Here is an 11,116-nt window from a genome sequence, read left to right as displayed (position 1 = left end):
TCGTTCAGCTACTCGGTACCACGGTCGTGTAACAAGAGGCATCATCTAGACTGACTTCGTCTCCTCGAACGGGAAAGGCTCGAGACAGACAATAAACTCTGCCCCTGTCCCTTGTTGCAAACCCAGCTGCCTATCATGGTGCTGGCGTGCTCACCCGCTCCCCACAATGAGGAGGCATGACGCAGTGCATATCTCGACGCGTGTGGGCTTGGTTCTCGTATCCGCCAGAGTTGTGCTGCCTGGTCTCAGACGGCTCGGGCACAAGAAAAAGGATGACGCCCTTTCACCCCGAGTCTCCCCATGCTTGGACGGTTCCGAAGAGGCCGCCTTTCAAGTTTCTAACTTTGGGAGACGCGAGGGCAATTGAAAGACGAAGATGCGTTGGCTGTCGTTGGCCGCTTCCGTGGCCGCCGCCGTGGCCGCCGGCGTCTCTGCCCGCGCCGGCCCAGCCATCCGAAACTCAGGCGGAAGAAATATTCAGAAGGCCAGAGCTCACCCAGGAGTGCCGTTTGACAGGTGGACGCGCCACGGCCCGGTTGCCAGCAGGTTCGAGAGCGAAAACACCAAGAGTACGTCACGAACCGCGGCTCACGAGTCGCCTTGGTCGTGGGCCCGCCGCCGTCTCCCGGAAAGAAGGTGCCAGTGCTGATGGGTGCGCGCATGGCAGAGTACAAACTCAACGGAACAGCAATTCCCGATGTCGACTTTGACATCGGCGAGGCGTATGCCGGCCGCATGTCCATTTCCAAAGACCTGGACGGACGGGACAAGTTCTACTTTTGGTTCCAACCATGCCCGAACCCCAACGTCGACAAGGAGATTGTCATCTGGCTCAACGGCGGCGTAAGCAGTGTCCCTCCTCGCCTCTCCCGGCGCCGGTCCGGTCCGCGGCTGGTTGCGCCACGCACGCGCCCCGAGGCGGATTGCTGACGGGTACACGCAGCCCGGCTGCTCGTCCCTCGAGGGCCTCATCCAGGAAAACGGCCCTTTCCTGTGGCAGTATGGCACGTACAGACCCGTCCCCAACCCGTGGGGATGGCACCATCTCACCAACGTCCTCTGGGTCGAGCAGCCCATCAACACCGGCTTCTCCACCGGCACCGTGACGGCCCAAGATGAGGAGGATGTTGCCCGCCAGTTCATGGGCTTCTTTGAGAACTTCATCGACACCTTTTCCATGCAGGGGTACAGGTTATACATCACGGGCGAGTCGTACGCGTAAGAGAATCCCCCCTCGGCCTGGACAAACATGAGGAAGGAAGAGAAAATAACGCAACCCGGCAAACTCCCAGCGGCATGTTCTGCCCGTACATTGCCAAGGCCATGATCGACGCCAACGACACCAAGTATTTCGACGTCAGGGGCATGCTCATCTACGACCCTTCCATCATCGACGACCGCGCGACCGAACTCACCGTCGTGCCCTTCGTCGACCACCACCGCAACCTGTTCCCCCTCAACGACTCCTTCACCAAGCACATCCACGACGTCGACAGGGACTGCGGATACGCCGACGTCCGCGCCAAGCACCTCGTGTACCCGCCGACCAGCCACCTCCCGGACCCCCTCCCCGGCATCGATCCCAGGACGGACCAGCCCCGACCAGAGTGCGGCAACTACCTGCTCGCCGACAGCATCCAGGAAGCAGTCACCCACATCAACCCCTGCTTCGACGTCTACCAGGTGGCCACGACCTGCCCCCTGCTCTGGGACGTCCTCGGCTTCCCCGGCAGCTTCACCTACCTGCCAAAGGGAGCCTCCGTCTACTTCGACCGCCAGGACGTCAAAAGGGCCATCAACGCGCCCCCCGACAGGGACTGGAAGTCGTGCGGCGGCCCCGTCTTCGTCAACGGCGACCGCTCCCCCCCCTCCAGCGCCACCGTCCTCGGCAGCGTCGTCGACAGGACCAAAAACGTCGTCGTCGCCCACGGCGCCCTCGACTTCGTCCTGCTCGCAAACGCCACCCTCATGGCCATCCAAAACATGACCTTTGGCGGCAAGCTCGGCTTCCAGGAGCCGCCCACCGAGCCCTTCTACGTCCCGTACCACAGCGCCGGCGAGCCGGGAACCATTGCCGGCGCCGGCGTCTTCGGGACCACCCGCACCGAGCGCGGCCTCACGTACGTCGGCGTGTCCATGGCCGGCCACATGGTCCCCCAGTACGCCCCCAGCGCCGCGTTCCGTCACCTGGAGTTCCTTCTGGGCCGTGTCGACTCGCTGAGCAGCAAGAAGCCCTTCAGCACCGACCCGGGCGTCCCTCAGCCTGATGGACCTCTGGGGAAGGGCACGGCGCCGCCGATGTAGGCCAACGAGAAGCGCGCCGCGCCGGTGGACGCGGTGAAGCGTGGCACGACGACAGGCTGCTGTGTGGTAAATGTCAATGACACGTCCATAGTAATTGCGTACATGCAACCGTTTCCCCCCAACGTGAGCCACAATGGGTGTCGCCCTGAGGCGCAACTCGTGCAAGGTTGTGCTGTGTCGCCTGCCTCGTGAACCAACTCACGAAATGCCCGGCAGTGACCTCATCTTGTCAGAGTAGGATTCAATTCAATTCATAACGTGACCAAAAACTCATATCATGCCTTGCTAATAGATTCGCTCACGTTCCGCAGCCTCCCCAGCGGCCCATGCTAGATGGACAACATAGCCCCAACTCCAGTGTGAGTGCTGTTCACTGCGTAGTGCCCGAGATGAGAGTCTCCAATTCCCGTGGACTAAGTGTGCTTCGTCGCCTCGACGCCCTCTTGCCGACCTTGCGGTCTCGTTTTCGCTTCTCCGGCTTGTCCGTCGCTGCTGACGTGACGCGAGATTGCTCTTCAGCATCGCGGCCCTCTGCAACTTTGCGTTCGGGACTCGCTCGCTCTCGCGTGTTGGGCATTGCCGCGTCGTTTGGGCTCGATCGAGGCATGGTCGGCCGGGACACGCCCCTTGCCGAACCGCGCGCCGCGCGTAGTTTGGCCCGCACGCGCGCAGCATCTGCCCCCTTCTCGGACGCGGCCAGCTTCGCGGCGATATTCGACATTGTCAGGGGGCTTTGCTGTGCCCTGGGCTCAGCAGGGCGACGTGGTGGCATCGGCTGGGATGCGATCCGGCCTTTCGCTCGTCGCTGTGCCGTAGCTGTTGGGCCTGCTTGCGTTCCTCCAGGCTCGGCTTTGTCTTGGGAAATCTCGTCGGGACCCTCGACTCCCTCCCGCTCGACGGTCTCGACGTCTCGTTTGGGAAGCAGTGCGTCATCTAGTGATGTCCTCGAGGGAGATCGAGGACGTTCGCCCGCTCGTTGGACCTTGTTGGGCAACCTGGACAGCGGTATGAGTGGCCTGGGCCGAACTGGCAATGACCTCATCGACTTTGGCTCTGGGGCTCGGTTCCGGTCAGTTTCCTGTTCAACGCCGCCCGGCGCGCCGGCAATTGACTGCGGCTTCCCGCTTTTCGGGACACCGCGGTTCCCAGCCGAGCTTGAATTGCGGAGAGGACTTAGCTGAGGCGGCTGGGCAGAGGTATGGATTCCAAGGAGTCCTCCGAATGCTGGAATTCCGGCTCCGGCCCCGGCCCCGTGCCGCTTGACGTGCCATTGTTGTCTGTGACCGCGACACGCTCATCGGCTGGAACATCTTCTTCACAGTCCGTCGTTTCGCTTTCATAGTCCTCCACTGCCGGTTCGTACCCGTCGCCAGGAACTTGGAATATCAGCTGACGGCGATCATCGTCAGCCGGACAAGGAGAGCGCATCAAGTCTTGTGTTTGTTCGTCCGACTCCTCCTTGACGACGGATAGCCCCATGCCGGCGCCTCGTGTTTCCTCAACATCGTTGACACGCACGGGGCTTAATCGTAGGCCAATCCGGAGTTCCTCGTCACAGACAGGTTTGCCGCTGGCGGCCATTCTCTTTCGCCATCCGTCCATCAGGTGCACTGCGTCTTTCCACCGGGTTTCCATCTTCACCCAACCCGTCTTGAGCCGGTTGATCTCTTCCTCCCTAACCATGACCTCCTCAATGGGGGCAAACGACGGATTGGTCAATATCGTCCTCATATGACCCATGATCACGTCCAAGTCCGCCGCTACATCGTCGCAACTCGGTCTCTTGTCGACCTCGGCTTGCTCCTTGCTATCCTCCGCGCACCCGCTCATGTCGCGTAGCTGCACCATCGCCTGCTGCATCACACGCAGCAGTGCGTCGTTTTCTTCGGCCAGCTGCTGCGCCAACTTGGACAGCGTTGTATTCGTCTCGCTCTGCAGCGCGGATTCGCGGCCGGCCAAGCCCCGTTCCAGATTCTCACGGTCCTTTTCTGCACCGATTTCGCCAGTCACCGTGACCGTCGTCACTGCCGGACTGCCCCTGGAGCCTCGCGAGCGGCCGGCTTCTCCCAGCTGTCTCTTCAAGGTGTCTATTTGGCGGTCGCGCCTGCGGACTTCTGTGGCGCACGAAGCTCGGGACTGCGCGACGAGCGACTTCATACGCGCAACGTCTTCTCTCAGCGCCCTGGCGTTGGTCTCTGCCGACTTGAGTTGCGTCCTCAGCATGGTTTCTGCTGCTGTTGCAATGTCGGCTTTGCGTTGTGCCTCTGCGTGTCTTTCGGCCAAACGAGTCGTATCGCCTGTGAGCTTCAAGTTTTCGGCACGCAGGGCTCTCATCGCCGTGGAAAGAGACTCTCGATGTTCGGCATCTCGCTGCACATGTTGTTAGTCTGTTCGTGTGTGCGCCGGGACTGGAAGTGGCAGAGCTTACATCTCGCCGGATGATCAAGTCGTTCAGAATGCTAATGATGCGCGCCGAAAGGGCTGCGCTATCCTCGCTACATTTTCCTGCGCTGGCAAAGTCGATTGTGTCGCCGTCGCGCAGCAATCCTCGTGAGAGAAGTTGGTTGTTGATGTACAGAGACGCTGTACGCAGGCTCTCTGTGTCGACCATGGCAGTCGTTCCGGGTGAGCAAGTGTCTGTTCAGTTCTGGAATATCATTACGCCACACGCAGATTTGCAGAGAACGTCTTCTTGAGATGGCTGTCATGCAAGACGGATTCGATTTGTTCCCAAAGGTCCCGTGCGACGAGCCGGTTGTTTGGTTGCCATGTGGGGGAAGTAAACAAAAGGAGGCGAGGGTTGCTGACTAAGCGCATCTAGCATATAGTTGGACTTGCTATAACAGGACCGGGCGCATCTTTGAACTCAATAATACGGGATAACTACCTGGTACCTAGGATCATGTACAACTTGATTTGGTTGACTCATTTATGCACAGTTCTAAATTGACCATGCGATTCCATAGTCCTACATCTTGGGGTGCTTGATGGTTCCAGAGTCTGACCTTGATCCGATGGCTAAATCTGTTGGTCAAGTAGTCGTGATGGAAAGATGATCCGTTGCAGACTCTGTAGCGTTTCTCATGAAGCTTTCTTACCGCGCGTCCCAAGAAGCCCAAAGTGCGCTGACCAAAAAGTCATTGTAGCACGTGGACAGCCGGCGGGCGGCGATCAATGAGGAGCGCAGGCTCAAGCCTGCGGTGTGTACGAGTGAAGCTCGGAAGGCTCCCTCGTACACGGCTTTAGGTCCTGCGACAGGTGTTAGCTCGCTGATACATCATCACCATCTGGCTTGAGCAGCACATGAAGGAGCAACATCATCTTCAGACGAGATTGAGAAGATTGTTTTGTAACGCGGTTTTTTTCGGCATACGCCAAACGACAGAAGCGAGTTGCTCAGATCGGTTTTAGCGCTTTGATGGCCCCGCGGCGTCATCATGTTTGGAAGGGAATAATGGGACTGAACAAGAAACAGAGCTGCACATACGTCCGGCCTCATCACACGAGGTGCGGCATTTCAGGTCTCTGGTTTGAACTTGCCGCGCTTCTCTCGCATCGCATCAACCTTTCGTCTGTCCTCTTCGAATCGTCGAAGAAGAGCTGCTTGCTCCTTCTTGCGCTCCTCGCGCAGTTGGAATCGGTAAAAGTTCTTCAAATCGGATTTCTTCTTGGCAGCCTTGTCTGCCATTCGCTGCTTTGCCTCTTCCGCTTCGCTGCGGCTGGCGGGTGCCGCTCTTCCACCCCGTGTGACTGTGACGAAGCCATCCTCGTCGGGCTCGTTGCGAAGCCTCTTGGCTAATTCAATAGCCTCCTTCTCCTTGCGGTTGTATGCGTGAAAGAAGGCGTGGACGGCCGCTTGGGTGGCAGATTTATCAACTCGGGACAGTTGTAGATGTCTTAATACCCACGACGATCCTAGTTCTGGAACTTTGTCTGCCAGATTTTCCCCCCACACGGGGTATTTTTTGCTTTTCTGGACCTTTGCGATCGCCCTGAGCACCAAATGGAGGCTCTTCTCGTCGGCCAGTAAGACCACCGCAGTGCCACTGCTCCTGTGCAATTTTCTTGTCCATATCTGCGGCAGCTGGGCAGCTTGCTCCTCTCGGTTCCTCTCCTCGGCTTCGACATCTGTCATCTTTCGTTTTCGCGCGAAGCCTTGCATCTTTGTTGCCTGAGCTGGGTCAACAGGCAATGCCGTTGTGGGTTCATCGTCGAATAAAATGGTTTCGAAGCGGCCAGCGCCTACGAGATTGGTAAATACTGCCCTGAAGTGAGGCTCGGTACTATCTGCAGGGATATTCTTCAGGAAAAGACTTCGCGAGTCGTTTGCGGTAGGGATCTTTGGTGCATTTCGACGAACGCGAACTTCGTGGACCGCGCTATGAGGAAACGAAGGGACGGGAGGCATGCGAATAGGCAGAACGGCGAACTGATCGCTTGCTGCGTCGCTTGGAGCCATCCCAGGCAGATTGAAATTCTTCCTCGCGAGATCAACAATTGGCTGCTAGGATACGTTTTCGTGGAAGATGACGGATTTCGGAGTCGGAATGGGAAAAAGTTTCACTCCACACCTTATCGATTAACTTACATACTTCTCCAGTTCCTACCCACACTGTACACGACATCATTTCGAAGAAACGTTTCGCGAGCACGCGACTTGGCATTTCTCGGTTCACGCTATACCTGCCACAGAATATAGACTGCAGTTTACGGTCAGTGTTTCCATTCTGTTTCTGCGTGACACTGCCATTATGGCGCGCTTCAGCGAATCACCGGAATCAACGACTAGAACGATATACAGTGTGGTCACTACCGCCCAATGAATCTGCGACGGGAAGCTTCGAGAGAAGGTAGAAAAGTTGTAGAGACAAAGTTTCCAACAGAGCTCCTGGATCGAATTTCATATGCATCAGTTCAATTTATAACAGAGTAACTTTGACGTTGCGATGGTGCCTTGGTTGTCACGAGATGGCAATTCGTTTCAATGTTAAAGCGCGAGAGCGGGGGATGAACCCTACCAACCCAAATCAAATGGTCTGTAGATGATGGTGTGCTTATTTCAAAAATTCCATGTGCATTCTTGTCATATATGAACTTCTTTTGTGAGCCCTGGAGGATAGTCAAGCTCAGTCGGCCGTACCATCGCGCCTGGCAGCCATACATCTACGGCCCCAGTCCGGAACACGTCAACCTGACTTCTGGTTTCCTTCGACGTCAGCCAAACAACGCCCGCCTCTGACAGCTCCGGCAATCGCCAACCGCTCCCGCTTGCCCGGACTTGCCGTCCATTTCCGCTTGCCATGAAGCTGATTATCGCCTTTCCGGCGACTCTCGCTCTTATTTTGCGAGCTTGGAGCAAGAACTCCCTAACGCCCGCTGGCATTTTCGCCGCGACGCTCACGGCCATTGCTCATGCCTACCATCCGTGGAATCTGCCCTTTGCGCTGCTTTGCGTGTTCTTCCTGGCAGGCACGCGGGTGACACGTGTATGGACTGGCTTGCCCAGTGCTCCGCGACTCGGGATGCTAACACGTCAAGGCAGGTTAAAGAGAATGTCAAGGCTACATTGACTCTGCACTCCAAGGGCAGCTCGGGCGGAGAAGGCCCAAGAACCCACGTCCAAGGTGCGATGATGCCCGCTCAGTGTCTAGAGCCCAGGAGTCCATACTAATCTGCGACGTGTAGTATTTGCAAATTCTTTAATGGCGTCGATATTTACCGTGGCCCACGGCTGTCAACTTCGAGCCAGAGCCGCCGCATACGCCGACCCGAATACCCCGAACCCTGAAGGCACCATGTGCTATTCGTGGGGTGGCGACCTCTTGGTCGTGGGCATCATTGCAAACTACGCGGCTGTGGCCGCCGATACATTCAGCTCAGAGTTGGGCATCCTGTCCAGGAGCGAGCCGAGATTGATAACGTCCTTGACGCTACGGAAGGTCCCCCGTGGAACAAACGGAGGCATCACGCTACTTGGGTTGGCGGCCGGCCTCTTTGGGTCCATGGTCATAGTTGCCGCCTCAATGGTATTCCTGCCTGCATGCACTCCTGAAACGGCACCAACTCTCGGCGGCGGTGCGCCGTGGACCCTAGCCCAGAGGCGCATGTTTATGGGCGGCCTTGTGATCTGGGGTACATTAGGGAGTGTCCTCGACAGCTTCCTCGGAGGCGTGTTCCAACGATCGGTCAGGGATGTACGATCCGGCAAGATCGTCGAGGGTGAGGGTGGTAACCGCGTGCTGGTATCTGCAACAAGCCGTGCTGCAAGAGAGGCTGCTGTGGACGGCGGGGATGGAAGCAAGCCCGGAGCCGACAACTTAGATTGCTCGGCTATCGACGATGAAGATGACGGCCAAGACAAGTACAACCTCGAGAATAAGCATCGACGACCCAGCTTCGGGGACCAACGACCGTCAAGGGTCATTGAGAGCGGATGGGACCTGCTGGATAACAACGACGTCAACTTTCTCATGGCAGCTATCATGAGCGTGGGGGCTATGGGCGTGGCCGGCTGGTATTGGGGAGTGCCTCTTGAGTCGATATTTCGTCCTTGACATGGGACGCCTGGATGCGACATGTAGATCAAGGCACCTCTGCACACTTTGCGCGTCCGTTTTGGGAAGCATGTCTCTCCGGTAGACTCATGGAGGACGTACGCTGGGATATCTAGGTGCATGGGGAGTACAGCATTTTACGGTGGTTGCAGCTGGTGGTAGCAGAGGAGACGTGGGATCTGAGGAAATCTGGTACCTGGCAGTTTGGCGTTTCTGCCGAAGTCTTCCGGTCGAAATCATTAGACAGACACCCCCTGAGTAAGAGCCAGGTTAAGTTTTCTCTGTAAGGGCAGAAGGACTTTACTAGCCAGTCAGTTTCATCCAGTTCAACCAAAAACTCGGGCGGAGATCGTTCTCGCTTGTTGCACAAGCGCTATTCTGTGCCAGCAATACTGCCGAGTTTGAGTTTGGCAGTGAAGCAAAGCACATGTTCGGAACTTATTCATGCTGCTGACTACCGAAAAATAAAGCCAGCAAATCACATCACTTGTCAAACAGACTTATCAACGGCCAGCTCAGGTCGCCTGTGCGAGATCCGCGAGGCTCCACAAATGTCGCATGGTCCTTCTCAAAGATCCCTCGGTCCGGGATCGGGAGAACAAAAGGCAAAAAACGAGGTGGGGAGGGGGGAAAGCGCGGGGGGAGGAATGTCGATCCTCCTCTTAGATTTCTTGTGGTTATTATAGCGTCTTCCGTCGTCAAAGATTGGGCGAAGGGCGCGTTTTACCAATGGCCGTGTCCGGAAATCAGGAACCAAAAAGTGTCATTCTGTGTCGTAATACCTGCAGAATAAATGGACGGGAAAAGGGGTCCATGGGGGAGTGGGGGGGCGTGATATCATGGTGAGCAGGGGTGCGTATCAATTATGTCTGGTTCTTGTTATTATTTTCATTGTCTTTTACATACTCCGTACTTGCTCTGACCTGGAGTCCGGGAAGGGAGAACTGACCTGGGACTGGGTTAGTACACAGTGTTGTTCATCGTCTGCGACTGTGCAATCAAGCACCAAAAGCGCCTGGCTTGCCGGTGTTCCGAGGCGCTGGTTTAGAATGTCTCTACTTTAAGTAAGTACGGAGTACTCATGAAGTACATCAAGGGGCCCTGGGCGGTCGACCGGGCTGTCGATGCCGAGACAAGACAAGTAAGTACCAGCCAAGGTAGGTACACGGCTACCGAGGCACTTTGGTATGCAATGTATTCTTAGACTAGCTGGCTGCGTGACTGCATTACTCCGTACAACGCCCTGCATCTATAACACCTCAACGCAATGCAGGGCAATGAAACCCTAGAAGCACCTGATTCGCGATGTGTGTTGAGAGGTAGACGACGACTGTGGTCGTTGTACGCCTAAGATGTCGATTTATAAAATAAAAAAAAATGAAAAAAAGGAAAAAGGGGAAAAAACTATCCTCGTCTCCCGCGATGCTCCGAGGGGACTTGACCCTTTCCGGTTGAGCGATTTCGGGAGATTGCCGCCAATCAGCGTCACGCGATAAGATGTTGACCAAGAACAAGGGGGTTTGGTAAGTTTAGGTTAAGTGGCGACGACAATGGAGCCAGTTCTCACGCCCGAAGAGTTGGAAGGCTGGTTGGAAACCTGCAAAATAAAGAAAATAACTAAAAAAGGTTCTAGGTGTCTGGGGGTGGCCGCGCCTGACAGTCCGGGCTGGGGAGAAATCGATGAAGGTGCAGCGTGGTAAGACACGGTGTCTCGTGATGTGGGATGCCTCGACGCGTACGGGGCGGGACAGCTCGAAAAAAATGCGGATAATCGGCAGGCGACAGGAATGACGCAAAGGGTTGACATGTGGCATTTGGCATTTGTTCGCACATGCCCAGTGAAGCAGACAAACAGAAAAAAGGAGCCAAGACAGCACCCTAGGGGTCGGATCGAAATTGGCCAAGGGCCTTTGGGTCCCCCCGGGTCTTGCTGGCCGGGCTGGGGACATCCGGCCGGAAATGAGCCAGTCTTTGAGACGGGGCGCCCACGCAGGCAAAGACGGAGTGCTACGGAGTACCAAATAACAAATATAAATGGAACGTGATGCACCTGGAGTCGGTCCGCAGGTCTGAACCATGACGATCGATGGCCGTCCGTCTTGGGGATGCCGGCCAAGACAACGGCAGCGTCACGCCGAGCGAGGCGTCGCTCCAGCACGGTTGGGCGCCCATTGCCCATTTCCGCAGGGCTCTGCTCCCCCAAGTGCCCTGCGACAGCACTCTGCAGCAGGCGCCCTCCAGTGCTGTACTTGAGTAAG

The 11,116-nt window shown here is 56.7% G+C and overlaps 5 protein-coding genes across 5 annotated transcripts; 2 read left to right on the top strand and 3 right to left on the bottom strand.

The window, feature by feature from the left end:
• Positions 1–376: 376 nt before the first annotated feature.
• On the top strand, positions 377–2,304 carry MAM_07833 (serine carboxypeptidase 1; the record flags this gene model as incomplete). The annotated part of the gene is made up of 4 exons (XM_040826631.1): positions 377–569; positions 689–843; positions 944–1,218; positions 1,293–2,304. The coding sequence occupies 4 exons, from the start codon at positions 377–379 to the stop codon at positions 2,302–2,304; spliced, it is 1,635 nt and encodes a 544-aa protein (XP_040675370.1).
• Positions 2,305–2,674: 370 nt separating this feature from the next.
• MAM_07832 (uncharacterized protein) lies at positions 2,675–3,025 on the bottom strand (the record flags this gene model as incomplete). The annotated part of the gene is made up of 1 exon (XM_040826630.1): positions 2,675–3,025. The coding sequence occupies one exon, from the start codon at positions 3,023–3,025 to the stop codon at positions 2,675–2,677; it is 351 nt and encodes a 116-aa protein (XP_040675369.1).
• A 452-nt stretch (positions 3,026–3,477) lies between these two features.
• MAM_07831 (Afadin/alpha-actinin-binding protein) lies at positions 3,478–4,915 on the bottom strand (the record flags this gene model as incomplete). Its single annotated transcript, XM_040826629.1, has 2 exons — positions 3,478–4,674; positions 4,733–4,915. The coding sequence occupies 2 exons, from the start codon at positions 4,913–4,915 to the stop codon at positions 3,478–3,480; spliced, it is 1,380 nt and encodes a 459-aa protein (XP_040675368.1).
• A 906-nt stretch (positions 4,916–5,821) lies between these two features.
• MAM_07830 (uncharacterized protein) lies at positions 5,822–6,763 on the bottom strand (the record flags this gene model as incomplete). Its single annotated transcript, XM_040826628.1, has 1 exon — positions 5,822–6,763. One exon carries the CDS (start codon positions 6,761–6,763, stop codon positions 5,822–5,824), a length of 942 nt encoding a protein of 313 aa, XP_040675367.1.
• An 841-nt stretch (positions 6,764–7,604) lies between these two features.
• MAM_07829 (DUF92 domain protein) lies at positions 7,605–8,858 on the top strand (the record flags this gene model as incomplete). Its single annotated transcript, XM_040826627.1, has 3 exons — positions 7,605–7,790; positions 7,847–7,928; positions 7,990–8,858. 3 exons carry the CDS (start codon positions 7,605–7,607, stop codon positions 8,856–8,858), a joined length of 1,137 nt encoding a protein of 378 aa, XP_040675366.1.
• Between the last annotated feature and the right edge of the window lie 2,258 nt (positions 8,859–11,116).

This window comes from Metarhizium album (assembly GCF_000804445.1).
Source record: "Metarhizium album ARSEF 1941 chromosome Unknown scaffold_37, whole genome shotgun sequence".
In the NCBI taxonomy this organism is placed as follows: Eukaryota; Fungi; Ascomycota; class Sordariomycetes; order Hypocreales; family Clavicipitaceae; genus Metarhizium; species Metarhizium album.
This window is presented reverse-complemented; position numbering and strand designations above follow the sequence as displayed.